This window comes from Eurypyga helias, unplaced genomic scaffold, assembly GCF_000690775.1.
Source record: "Eurypyga helias isolate BGI_N326 unplaced genomic scaffold, ASM69077v1 scaffold13791, whole genome shotgun sequence".
Lineage (NCBI taxonomy): Eukaryota > Metazoa > Chordata > Aves > Eurypygiformes > Eurypygidae > Eurypyga > Eurypyga helias.
In genome coordinates, this window is record NW_010229085.1 from 1 (window position 1) to 14506 (window position 14506).

At 42.5% G+C, this 14506-nt stretch overlaps 1 protein-coding gene across 1 annotated transcript; it reads right to left on the reverse strand.

The window, feature by feature from the left end:
* Positions 1 to 1212: 1212 nt before the first annotated feature.
* LOC104516069 (vacuolar protein 8-like) lies at positions 1213 to 12921 on the reverse strand (the record flags this gene model as incomplete). Its single annotated transcript, XM_010160273.1, has 6 exons — positions 12696 to 12921; positions 9441 to 9560; positions 8379 to 8498; positions 7129 to 7248; positions 2252 to 2374; positions 1213 to 1295 (listed from the first exon to the last, which is right to left on the reverse strand). Coding segments are annotated over exons 1-6 (792 nt in total), but the record flags the coding sequence as incomplete, so codon positions are not given.
* Between the last annotated feature and the right edge of the window lie 1585 nt (positions 12922 to 14506).

Here is a 14506-nt window from a genome sequence, read left to right on the forward strand (position 1 = left end):
GGCAGCCCAGAAAGCCAACCGTATCCTGGGCTGTATCCGGAGAAGTGTGGCCAGTTGATGAAGGGATGGGAGTGTCCCACTCTACTCGGCTTGTGTGAGACCCCACCTGGAGTACTGTGTCCAACTCTGGTGCCCCTCCACACCAGAAGGACGCAGACTGGTTGGAGCAAGTCCAGAGGAGGCCACGAAGATGCTCAGAGGGCTGGAGCCCCTCTGCTATGGGGACAGGCTGAGAGAGTTGGGTTTGTTCAGCCTGGAGAAGAGAAGGCTCCGGGGAGACCTTATTGCACCTTCCAGTAACTGAAGGGGCTACAGGGAAGCTGAGGGGGGACTTTTTACTAGGGTTTGTAGTGACAAGATAAGGGGTAATGGGTTTAAATTGAAAGTAGGCAGATTTAGGTTAGATAAAATTCTTCCTGGAGAGGGTGGTGGTGGTTGCTTTGAGTAACCTGGTCTAGTGGAAGGTGTCCCTGCCCATGGCAGGGGGTTTGGAACTAGATGGTCTTTAAAGTCCCTTCCAATCCACACGATTCTGTGATTCAGGCATTTAAAAGTGAGCCAAATAGAGATAACAAATCCAGTGAAGTCAACAATCCTGTACTACTTGGAGGACTGAATGAATGAACTAGTGGATTTTAAGGTTTACAACTCTGATTCATAGTTTTTCATCAGCATTCTTTTGAACCAACAACAGCTCTCTAGTGTGCATAATCCAAGAGGTGTCTTTGGTAGGCATAAACCAGGAAGATTCCCCAGACATTTACAAGAAAAGGATCCTCACAAGCTATGCCTTTTCAGAACACTCAGTAAAATTGCTTAGACTGGAAGATCAAAGTTAGAATGAAAAAAAAAAAAACAAACTCAGAGGAAGAGGCTTATCTGTAACTTGTCTGGTGATGTGAAAGATAGAGGAAGCTAACTACATAACAGCTGTGTGCATGCGTTAGTGCGTGCTGGCATATGCACTTCTGCATCATAAACTTTCTCCTGAGGAGGTAGACAAATGGAGTGGTTTCAATATGCATTATCTGACTGAGCTGAGTTTCACCAAGATGCTCTCACGTCCTTCCCATCTTCTCCAGAGAAACCATCCCTCCTCTCCACCTTTTCATTTCCACATACTGTGGCTTGTGCTGTCCTCACAGTCACACTGTTGCTGTTTAAAAATCTGTTTTTAAACATAGAGAAATCTGTATGCTGTTTGAGCCATACCTGCACTTCTGAGTCAGGAGATTCCAGCAGCAAGGCAAGCACTGGTAGGGCTCCCTCCTTGCACAGGACCTGTTGGATTTTCTCTGCCGTTAAAAAAAAAATAAAATAAAAAAGTGCTGTTAGTGTGTCTTTCCCCTTCCCTCTCTCTCATCTGGAGGCACATTCAAAAGGGATATGCACAGTCATTGGATTCTAGAGAGTGGTGAAGTTGTCCCAACGTATGCCAATCAGCGTGACTGAAGAGCATATAGTTCGGAGCCTGTGCAGTATAGCAGCACGCAGGCAGTTTAGCAAAATGACTAGCAGGCCGTCTGAGCAATTCAGCCTTTGCTGGTTTTATGCTAAAGACTGTTCCAAGAAGCTGAATTGGTAGAGAAGCTGAAAAAACTCAGATACAATGTTCACCATGATTTCTGTGTCTAAAAAAAATATAAATAAACATTCTTTTAAAACTGCTGAGTAACAACAGAATTGTAATAACCAACTCCAGAAGTTCTTATCTAGAGATAAGAGACATTGCTCACGCCTGTACCATTTAGCTGTGTGGGATAATGGTATCATCTAGACAGGTGAGATTTAGTGCTGGTTTGTTTCGGAATTAATGTATGGTAGAGCACATATTACTGCAGCGGAGTAAATACTGCTTTTGCTAAAGCTGCGGGCACATATCCCAGGAGCCTTTAATGTCTTGCCCCTTCCAGCATAAAGTTGGGGATACAAATCTAATGTTCCTGGAGCTTGATCTTGTTGGATAAACTTCTGAGATTGCTTTAACGTACCACCAAATGTGCTGCTAACTTTTGAGACCAAGTTATTCCTGTAACAAACAATTTTTTTGGTTTTTTTTTCTGTTTCTTTGACCGATGATTTACGTTCCCAGTATCAACATGCCTATGGTATCAATGTGAATGCCATATGCAAAGGAAATAATTTGTTGCTCAGATATGCTTTTATTCTTGCCTTAACCCTTCTGCATTATTTTTCTATCAGTGAGAAATTTTCTTGCAGCAGTTTTAGAAAAGCATTAGTCAGAAAGTACCTGATTGCGTGAGGTTGAGAATAGCACCAACTGCATTTTGTTGGACTCTAGGATCATAGGAATTGGCAAGAGCCAGTAGGGGTGTAACTCCTTGAGCAGCTCCAATAGCCTCTCGGTTGGACTCTGGAGAAAAGAATCAGAGAAAGGAATAGGATGTTGCCATCTTACTATGAGCCAGGAGCAGGACAACTAGCAGGACTAGGTTTCTTTGGCATTCACTTCTCTGTTTCTTTGGTGTATTTGAAAATTTCTCTGCATGCTCAAAGGAACCTGTTAAAAAATCCAAGAGCTCAGTGGGAAAGAAACAAAGTCATGGCTTCTGGATTAGCCATAGGTCACAGCTGGCTCAATGCTTTTGTTTTGTGACTGGGATGATTAAAATAAAAGGACTGTAACTTCCCTTAAAGAGATTAGCAAGGTGTCATACTTGCCTTGTACCCCTGGTATGTCTGATCAGCCTATTTGTTTTGGACTTTACAGTCTTGTTTATATCTATACATTACCTGCATTTGTGTCTTATAAACATTCTAGTGGCATAATTTTGAAAAAAAGTAAGGTGTAGGCAGTGGTGTTCTTTGAAGCTGATGGAATTTAAATGGGAATTATACTAATGAAGAATTCTCTTAATATCACAGTATCCTGGAGAATATTTTATAAAAGGAAAAGGCAAAATCCATAGTCTGCATCTTTCTTTGATTGAGCCAAACTGCCACAGAAGACCATAGGAGTTTTAGTTGAGTATCTCTTCATTTACGTAGATTTCTAGACAGTTTAAACAAGGGCCAGTCTCTAGACATTTGCTGGGAGAAACATGAAGCAGAAGAAAGCAAGAAATGGGAAGGTATTTGGATGAGATCAACTCTTCAGGCGCCAACCAACTTAGAGAGTTAGGAGAGCAAAGCCATTATTTCTGTGCCTGGAGCCTGTCTATACTAGGGAACTGACACACATGGGTAATCCAGGATATTCAAGAACAGTTCAGCCAGTATCAGTTTAGTATTCTAGGACAAGTCCCTTTCTGCCTTCACATGAATATTCTACACTGAAGGAAATACCTTTTATTCTGGAAAAAAGTACTCTAATTTTTGAGCAAAATAATTGTTCTGGGAAGGGTCATGTATTTAAAAATAGCTTTTCCACATGGGAAGCTATTATTCTGGTGATATTTTTCTGGCCAATTTTGTAGACAAGCCTTTCTCCAATTTAATCTGCCTGCATATTGTTCTTTTGTTTCCCTCAGCAGAAGCAGAAATTCTTTTCTGTGGCTCCAACTGATGGAAACCAGCCCGGTGTGATGTATACTCTAATTAGTTGAGCAAAAAAAAGAGGTAAGAAGATTGAGAATGCAGATACTGCTGCTTCCTTCATTCTTTCACACAATACACTCCACGATGTTTGTGAAATGTGGAAGAGAACCTCACATTTGGGCATTACAAACATTTAGACAAAACCTGGGCAAAATATGAGGAGCCATTGGGTGCTTCAAAGGTTTTTTTTTTTCCTTAAAGAAACATAAGTGGCTTGATTCGGAAAGGCTTCACATCCATGACAGCTCAAACAATTTTTTGCCGGAGGGCTCAGAAGTGGTGGTCAACACTGGAAGCCTACAGCAGCCGGGTGAGCTCTTACAGCCTGCTTTGGAGGGAGGTGGCACTTGGAGACCCAGGTACCCCACTCCTCCCTGGGAAGACTGGAGTGCCTTCACTCATCATGGGGAGTGGAGAAGCCACAACACATACCCACACAATGGAAACCTCTGTGACCAAAACAATTTTTTCTTTTCCCTTGGGTCATTCACTAGCTGACAAGTTCTCCTCTGCAGTCTTTGTTAGTGCCCATTATTGTGGGTTTGCTGGATTTATTTTTACATAAATCATTTTCCCTTATTCTTCTCTCCATTCTCATTCTAGTTTAGGCCAGACAACGTGGCTGAACACTATGTGTTTTGTCACCTTATGTCAGAATGGATGGAGATACTGTCTCACCAAGATGTGCTCCTGGATGCTCACCTCCGTAAGAGATGCCACTGCAACCGCCGATGCCCCTTAGAGTGCTTCTACAAGGAGACCATGTATTCAGATGCTACTCCAAAGCAGGGAAATCAGTAACATCTACTCCAGCTGGGTTTAAATAACTCACCTTGAAACCTGCGTTTATAAATTCTTTCTTTCCGTGCTCTGCCATTATTGTGCTTGAAAATTCTCCTCTCAGTACAACTTTGAACGTGCCCTGCACTCAGCGCATCCTCCGTGTTTACCTTAATGCAGATGTTCAGGCTGCCCTAAACCCTTGCTGTGAACGTCTAGTTCTGTTCCTATGTACTCTGAGAGGAGTGCTTATCGCAGAACTGATTACATTCACCCACAGAGTGAAAAGTTGCAGATAATAGCACATGTGCTGTGTGGATAAATGCCAGTGTTGGAACAAACTGACCTTCAAATTCTTTTCCTCTAAATGGGTTGGTTTGCTGTTTTTATTTTGGGCTGCCTACTGCAACGACTAAGTACAAAACAACCCAGTTTACATATGACCTGCAGTCACATTGCTACAGTTTCACTCTGTACACAGTCTTGCATGCTTATTGCAGCAGAATTAAGATACTACTATTCTTAGATTTAGAATTTTGGGCACCTTAAAGCTATCTAAAGGATCTTCCTAATTTGATTGTGCTTCTATATTTATCTTTTTAAACCACTCTGAGGTATGAATGGCTTACTTGAAGGACATGGTTGAACAGAATACTTCTCTCAAGTAGGCCCTTTAAGATATCACAGCCTGCAAGTTAAAATAAAAATAAACCCTGGAGAATTGCCTCCTGCTTTAGTCTCATTGCTGTGGTAGCTAAACATAGCCTGAAAAAGAAATAAATGGATCCAGTCTATCTAAATGCTAGTTAGGCTGGGAGAGAGATCCTCAAAACAGATCTAAATCCCAGACAGCAACCCAGCCTATGCACTTACAGGACTGCCTACCTCTGTGTTCAGCAGATGCTCTCCTGTCTAGTTTGAAAGCTCCTTGAATCCTTAACGTGAACTACTCATGTTCAGAAGTGCACTGACACTTGGCAGAGTGTCCAATGGCATTGAGTGACCACCCTCAACAGAGGATGAAGGAGGATTGGATCTGGAGTGGTCGAGGGTTCTCTATACTCTGTATAAACAACAGAGACATCTCCAAGGGCCAGAGTGCTTTCAGGACTAAGGACTATCTTTAGTTGCCCAAAGAAGTGACTTTCTCTGTGGGCTGCTTAAACAGGTGAGGGATAGCCCTCTGTAGATCTTCAGGTGCGTAACTCCACTGACCATACACAAAGCAAGCCCTCCTAGTGCCAAGGACCTAAACTTTTAGTGATGCCATACCTAATTTAGACATTTAAATGAGGTAATTTGCATACCACACAAAAGAGTGTAACATACAGAGTTCTTAACCTGACCATCACAGCATGCAACACTTAAAAATGTTTTAAAACTTGCAGATAGATAACCGATAGGACAAAACGCAAATCAGCACTTTCAAGTTGTTGGATCCTGCTTATCCACTCCCCCTTTGCAACAGAAATGCCTAAGTGAGGAAGTGACACTTTCACCATGCTTCTCCCAGCCTTCTGGAAGATCTGATTGCAACTTCCCATACTGGAGAAGAAAGCAGGTGGAATAAACACTAGAGGAAGGGAAATACATATTATTCATGCCTTTTATACATGTGGGACAGTTAGAACAACCCAAACTAAGCAGATAACCTTTTTTTTCCTAACTGTCGTTGAGCTTATCTGTCTGGATGCCAGGGAAATATCTGTATCATGATATGAAATACGCATAGTTAAGCAAGAGAAGGTAGTGCTAAATGCAAGTTGTGCATAGTGGATAAGGAACTGACTAAGCAAGTTTTGGGGAATGGAAGTGACCACCTGGAAGGAGGCTACAAGTGGAATGCTGCCGGGACTGGTCTGTTGGTTTTGAACCAGAAAGCTAATACAAAAGCATGAGTACGACACTGTCAGTGCGGTGGGGGACTGGAACACCTTACAGATAACAAAGTTAGAAGACTGAAGCGACAGAAGCAGAATGAAACCTGATGGTACCAAATGCAGGGATGCGCATGTAAAACGTTTGTTGCAGACCCTTAATTAAATGGTGTCTGCCGGAAATAGCAGCAGAGGAGGATAAAGACTATTAAGTCAGCTGCAGGATGAAAACATGACCGTGATGCAATCACAAAAAAAAGCAAGTGTTATCCTGAGATGTGCCACAAAACATATTTTCCCGGATGCCACAATAGAAGCCACATGTGAGACCCCAGCTGAAATACTTCACATTTCTGGTGACCTCCCTTTCAGAAGTGAATTCAAAATGGAACTCCTGCAGCATTTATGTACATCTTGGGACTTTAACAATGCCTGAGGTCTGTGGTATCACAAAACACCAGAGGCAATTGGGGTATTCCATTTCTGGAACCTATCATTTACACCCAGAAGGGCTATGAAGATGAATGGAGAGCCTCACTTATAAGAGGAGTCTTAAATGAGCTTGGCTTTTTCAGTCTAGTAAAATGAAGGAGCCTCATCAGCACAGACATCAGAGAGGGAGAACTACTGAAGCAAAAGCCCGTGTAGACAGTAATTAAGATAAGCTGGTCATGAATATATTTAGGTTGGAAATCAGAAGAAGGTTTGTAATCATAAGTGAATGAAGGTCAGAAGCACTGAGAAAGATCTTCACTGGAATCTCAAGAGGTTGAATTTATAATGTGGGAATACCACAGTTTGTGCTGCATCTTGTGACTCTTAACCCAGTTGCAGATAGGTTGTTTTACCTTGAAGTATGATGTAAGAGTTGGATGAATTCACTACAGAGGATAAAGGGGAAGAACACACTCACCTGAAACAGCCAAAGTCATGGTGCAGGCACAGGAATTACATTGAACAGTGGGATCCTCTGACTCAAGCAGATCCAGAATTGGCTCAAGTAAACCCATTTGGACGACTAATTCTTTGTCAACTATACATAAAATCAAGGAAGAAAATGAACAATCAGAAAAGTAAGCAGTTATTACCTTTGTGAAAAGAATGTATCTTCCTTTGACTGCTTTAGGGGTCTACGTCATGATTATGCAAAATCGACCTGAGATGGAAACAGCCTGAAAGGGACTCGTAGTCCCTAGCTTGGCTTCCTTGATTCCTCTTCAGACTCATGAAAGAGGGTAAGAGATGTTCAGAGGTTCCAGTTCATAAGGTCTCAGATATTTCTGCTAGCAATTCTGTTTTCAAACATTAAGTTCATTTTGGAAAAGTGCAATGGCAGCTTTCCAACAGGTTAACAATTTACTCAGCTGCCACCTCTTTTTCTTCTAAAGTCTACCTTTTAAATATTACTTTTTACTTGTAAATAGTGACATATTATCTGCAGCAAGAGCCTTAAAAAAAAAGAAGAGACAACAGCTAGCTGTAGACTGACCCTGTCTTCTGCTGTTATGGGACAGCATAATGGAAGAGCTGTTGTGGCCCAGGTGCCAGGGAGTGCAGTAGCAGGATGCAACAAGGGCTCCATTGACAAGGTGTGGGGTGTTCATGCCCTGTCTATCAGCATAATCTTTATTGGGAAGTTTTCATCTGCAGCTTCCAGACCGTTTCTCAATTACATTTGCCCTACTAGCTAGAGAGTTCTATCAAACATTATAATGCATTTATTTATTTTAATCTGCAAGCAATTTATGACCAAGGTCTAGTTAATAAATAACAAGAAAATGAGCACTATCTTATAAGCAGAGTTTATTCCTCAGAGCTGTATCTGTTGCTCAAAAGGGTAAGCGGTGGGATCTCAATACAAGTAAGTATAGTATAGCTGTTCCCACACCAGTCTGGGAATAATTTATCAGCCTTTGCACACAGATCCAAGATCTCTTGCCACATGATATAACCTAGCTGGAGGGATCTGATACATGCTGGTGCCACTAGAATCTATGTGGCCTGCACACAGAAATAGACTCACACCTCTCCTATCCGGAACACAGAAAAGGGAATTTGGATTTGTGCAGACTTGGGTGTGTAGATGTGTGCTCCTTCTGTCTGAGTCTGTCTGAAGAGATGATACTTTTTCACCTGAACAGAGGTGTGTTGTTAATTACTCACTATTTCCTTCCAGCAAGAAGTTGACAAGGGACAAGGAGGACATCTGCTGCACCTCCAGGTCAGCAGATCGCAGTAAGGCGTAGAAGGGTTCCAGATGCTCCACAGGAAGGGGGACGTTCACTGCAGGAATGAGAGGAAATATTCAGGAGTCTCATGGTTCACCGCAGTCACATTTTTCTCTTATTGGTCTTAAGCCTCAGGTACTACCATGCATAGGCTGAGTGGTATTCCCCTCCATTTAAATTCCATTGCTACTAGCAAAACAGGGCAAGTTTCCTGAAAAGGTTTTGAATAATCAAGTACTTCAGAAACATCATGGGAAGTGAAGCAATATGCCTCGCTACCGAACAAGTCATTCCACCTCATAACACACCCTTATGCTGTGGCTATCTGCACTTTTCATCCAGCAAAAAATACACGGGATAAAGCTATCGATCCAAGTGCCAGAATATTCTCCTTAAAGTAAATTTAAAACAAACAAACAAATCACAGCCTGATTGTCGCTAGTATTTCTACCTTTTTGTAGGACCTAACCCCTTACTGGAATCTCATCTGGCATATCTAGGCTGACTTCTAACTGTTCACAAACTACCTCAGGGGCCAAGTGCTCCCAAGGAATAGTTGGGACAAAGAAGAGAATGTTTCCTTTGTAAATTTCCACTACAGTCTGGCCTCTTGAGCACCGTTCCCTTCCCAAAATTATAGAATGTAAAACCTTAAACAATCACTATGTCCATTTCCATCTGCCGTATTTTGGCTGTGTTGCTCTTGGGAGATTGAGTATACACTGACTCCCACTACTTTCCGTTCTGCTAACTTTTACAGAAGTATTACAGTTACATAAATGACAGCCTGTATAATCATGAGTGATATCTCCTCATAGCAAAACCCAGAAACATTCTGCCCACATAGCAGTGTCAGCATTTCCATTTTCCTTAGCAAACAACATAGCATGAAAGAAAAACAGGGCTTTGATTAATGAATCAAAGGGAATTTCGGAGTTGGAAAAAATATTTTATTTATAATTATGTGAAAATTTTCTAATGCACGGAGATGACTTACTGTGCTGACTCATATGCAAGTAATAGAGGGCAGCAGACTGCTGTAAACCCGGGTTTTCTGAAAAGGCTAAGGTCCGCAAGGCTTCCAGAGGGTCCTTTCCAAGTGGTGACATTTCAAAACCTAAAGATGTACAATAACAAAACAGACTCAATTACACCCGAAAAGGGTCAGTTCACAAGTAGAAATTAAAATTTACAGCCAACCAAACACATAGGGATTTTTGTACTGCAACGAGTCCATAGAGCCCAACTATCCTTATTCATGTTTCCATGAGGAGAAGCAATAAATGAATCTGGAATAACCTGTCCTTGGCGATGCCTCTTGTGAAGCTCACAAAGCTAGTGATTGGAATCAACATAAATTATAACCTTTACACACTTCTCTGTGATCCAATATAAATGCAGGTGTTCCTGTTCTCCATAAGAAACCTTAATCATATCTTCCTGAATCATAGAAGATCTTTGTTAAAATATACCTACTGAACATGGTAGTTTTAGTTAGGAGCTATGGGAGGAGTATCTATTTTTAATTTACTACATTTTACGTTCACTGTGTTTCCTATCCTGGGTATTAGAAAAAGGATTTCAGGGAATAGCAACACGAATGGTAAATGGGCTTGCCTCAGGCTCAGATTTGTAGCATGAATCTACCTTTTCTTGAGTATGATAGTTCCCCTGTGAATAAACCAGATGTTCAGCAATAGCCATCAAGAATACAGCAATAGCAGTCATGTATGACTTCCGAAAGTCGCTGTATAATGTGCTTATAATATGTGGAATGGAGCAGCAGAAAGGAAAAAAAGGGCCATTGAACCAATGCTCAATAGCATAAAGAGTTGAAAAGGTAATGTAGTATAAATTGACTGGTGGAGCACACAATTATTATATTTTCAGACAAGAGATTAAAGCAGTGCATTAACAACTGAAATATCTCTATGAACAAGATCTAGCTACTTTACCTCCCATGGGATAAAGTGATGTGAGGGGTGTGAGCTTTCATGCCTCGGTGCAAAACTCAGCCAATATCTCAAGCCATTAGAAGCTGCTGCTATGTCAAGAGTAACAAATTCCTACCTTCAGGATTAGGTAAGTGGGCTTCACAAAAGAACTGCTTCATATAAAGGTCAATTACATTTAATAATTAACAATAAACACAAAAGGAAGGAGTAGCCAGAGTGTGCAAAGTTTTAGAGAAAAAACAGTAATCTCTTCATGTGGTTTAATTCTGTTCCTTACATGGTGACTATGTGAATCTCCCACATCTCTCTGCATTTTTCTTTGGGAGAGTGATAAAGCAGAAGCCACTCAAAATCTTCCCCCACTTATAGTATCAAGCATTTGCTGATCTAGCTAACAGCTGAGTTTAATGATCAACAATGAAGTCTCTCCCTGCACCCAAACTGACCAAATGTTGTCTCCCTGCTTATTATAATTTGTCCATAACGGAGGATAGGCTTGCTCCACCTCAGAATAAAATACACAGGCAAGCACTAAGGTAAGAGGTATGTGTCTTGGATCTCTTTGTGAGGCTTGCCTCCCTCCATATGTCCTGCAGTAGAATTTGGCCACTCAGGCAATTAACCTTGGCTCTTCTTCCTAGGTGCTGTGTATCTCCTGTCACGGACATGAGGACCCCCCTGAGAACACACACTGCCATCTGTGTACTGCTGTCACAGCTCTAGGCTCCCTGCTCCTGGGGAATCCGTGACAGACCAGCCTTTTGAAGTCCCAGCTCAGAGAGGAAACGATTTCTCAAGAAAACATACACGTAAGTCTTTTCAGGAAGCACTAGTGGGTGCTGTAAAGGGCCAGTCTGGCCTCACTATTCTTTCCAGACCACCCCTTTGTTGCATCTGATCCATCAGCTGAGCTGGGATACTGCCAAGACAGTCTCTTATACCATCAGGAGCAACGCTAGCCTTTGGAAGAAGAAGTTCAGCCCTGGAAGATCCCCACTGTACATGAAGCTGAAAGGTCTGGTCCTGTTCTGGATAAGGACTTCAGGATTTAGCCGGTGCCTGATGTGCAACAATCAGTGAACTCTGTCAGCAGCGTGCCCCCACCCCCCATTTATCGGGTAAGAACACCAGCTAATACCAGCTGAGGCTAATTCACGCATGTTCCCAAAAACCAGCGTCAAAGCAATTATTCCAAAGGTTGTTCCATGACAGATCATTTCAAACAGTGTTAACTGCGTCACACCGAGGAAAAAAGTCTCTCCTGGTCGCCCTCACAAGGTGGTTTTATATCCCCAAAAAGGCAAGTAAAAAAATAGTGGTTTGTGTTCCACACCCTTCACACAATAGGAAATAGAAGGCTGTGCAACTGGGGGCAGCAGCTTTAGCCCAAAGTTGTTAAAGCAATATACCCAGTTAGCTGTGAGACAAAGCAAAGCCAAACAAGCAGTGGCTCCCGCCTAAGCTTGAGACAAGGAATGTTTTTAGGCTGGACAACTCTCAACACACACTCACACAAGAAGATATTCTGGGACTGCAAGGGTAAAATAAATAAGTTTTCCTATTGATATTGTATCCTTGGACACAATAGAGAGCACATTCCGAGTAGATAAACAGGGGATTTAGGCAGTTAGCCTGTAAGGTAGCAGAGATACATGAAGAGTTAGCATCTACTTTGATCCAAGCAGAATCCCATGATTGTGTTCAAGCCTTGTGCCTAAAGCCTTTGGAGAAACGCACTTTGGCAGACCAGTTCCGTGGAATCTGAGGGAGTCCCGGGCGCCCAACGGTGCTTGTCTCAGGGTGACTTTGACCCTCCCTGTGTATAGCACAGGCACCCCCAGCACAAGTGCAGGTGTTCTGCAGCCAGACAACAGGGATGTGCACAGCCCGGCCAGGACTGCACTGCGATCTGCCTGCTCCCAGTGCAGCACTCATGCAGCACCCAGGGTTGGTACAGCCTGTCGCCAGCTTTGCGGCCTCGGTGATTGACTTCCAAAAATTAACTTCAGTTACTAGAACGACTCACTTTTATGAAACCTATTTACATGGGTTATGTATTAACCATGGTGACAGGGCAAGAAAGTGACTGACCATTTCTACCTAGATCCAACTGTTAGGCCACTTGAGCCCTCGGTGTCCTGTACACAAAGAAAATGCTCTGTAGCTGGCCTTTTCTACATCATCACCAAGATGCTCTACGCCATGCCAGAGCAGTTCAGCCAGCTGTTTTCAACCCACAAAATTAATCTCCTTGTTCTTTCACAACCCTTTAGAGAAAAAAAAAAAAGCCCTCTTACCTGTTTCAATATGCTGCAGAAACTCCTGTGCTGTCACCCTCTCATGAGGCTGCAGGATGGGCTTGTAGAGCTGTCTGGCTTTAGAGCTGTTTTGCTTTAAGCAGGAGCAATTGCTTATGAGAGTTAAGCATTCCTTGATGCGGTGCACCAAGTTGGCGGACATCCTCTGAACAAAGGCCACGAAGTCCCGCAGCAGCTGCATGCATCGTCCACACAGTTGACCCATTCTTGTTCCAATGGCAGCGCAAAGCAAGGGGAAGGGAAAGGAGATGGATAGAAAAATTTATCCTCAACTTGTCCAATTTTTGCACTACCTTGCTGCCTCAGTGTTTGTCCTGTCTGAGAGATGTTAACACTACACTGTGTGCAGCTGCTGTGAAGCAGAGCAGCTTCTGTGTCCAAAAAGCTACATTGAGGTACAAGGCTGGTTTCCACAGATCTCCCAGAGTCTACAAAATATTATTTAAAAGGCTGGACTGGAGCCACTCTCAAACGCCCTCCCTTTGCTTGAAGAAAAATAAAATGATGAGCTAAACACATTTTGCGGAGAACAAACAGAGTTTAAGTCCTGGAGCATCCACCAAAGCCTTCATGAGGCTCGAAAAGCTCTGGGATAATGGCAAAGGCAACCTCAGTTTTTGTAAGGCAGCTTTCCACATGAAAGGTAGGCACCACCTTTTCTGCATGTGTACAAGCTGCAGCTGCCAATGGGAGAGGAAGATCAAAAAAAAAAAAATAGGAGCACGCGAACAGGTTTTTCCAGTTTTTGCTGAAGCACAGACCAGAACAAAGGCCCTGTTGGGGAAACAGCTCATAACTCTGTCAACTAGCAAGGGGATATTGCAAAAATCATCTGCAATTTTCAGGCAGAAAAAAGTAGCACAAGGAAAAAGACCAGTTCTCCTTTGGCTCCATCCTTTTGCTGAACTCACCAGTCTGGTGCATATGGCCACTATCAGACTGTTGAACAGTCCTACAAATGACCTTGGTCTAATCAATGGAGCATGAAGTGACATTTGTAATATTCTTGAGGTTTCCAGTAAAATCTGGTTTGATTCAAGATCAAGATTCACCTTCATTCGGGGACCTGTAGGTACTGGTCTGCTGAGTGTTGATCACTTTTATTAACTTCTCTGTATCCATGGATTTGATGGATTTATCCTAACTGTTGTACTTAATACATTTATTGGTAAGTTTTAACCTCAACCTTTGTCCTTCAATAGATCTGAAGTTTCTAAGTAAATCATGTGCAGAACCCTTTGTTCTGCAGCCATCTCCAGACAGTGGTGAACAGGCTCACCTGAATCTCACTGGTCTGCCAAGCCACTGCTATTTCTTCTCTTACTTACGCATGACGTAATTTCTCTAAACACAAATACCACATGGCACAGACAAACCCACCTACACCTGTCAGCAAAAAGGTGTGAGACTTCTACTACACGCTCAATCCATTACAAAGAATGAAGACACTGATTTTTTTCTGGCTCCTTCCTTGGCTGGCTCTGCCTGCCCACTGAGTTCTGATCTCTGTCTGGCCTCTTAATATTATAAAGAGTGAGGCTAATATGCCTATTTTCTCACCACGTCTTCCAGGCTTTTTCAGTCGGGATCTTCTCAAGCACAGTGTTCCTAAAGTCAGGTTCTGCTTGTGCCACCACTTGCTCTTCACGTTTTGCTCATGATCTTCCAAACTTTGGCTTCCATCCTAAAGGCAGTGAGGTGATAGATCCTTGGGAACCCATCACACGCGTCTTCTCTCTCTTGCTTTGTCTTGTCTACAGACCTGTAAACTTTCATTGTTTTGAGATTTT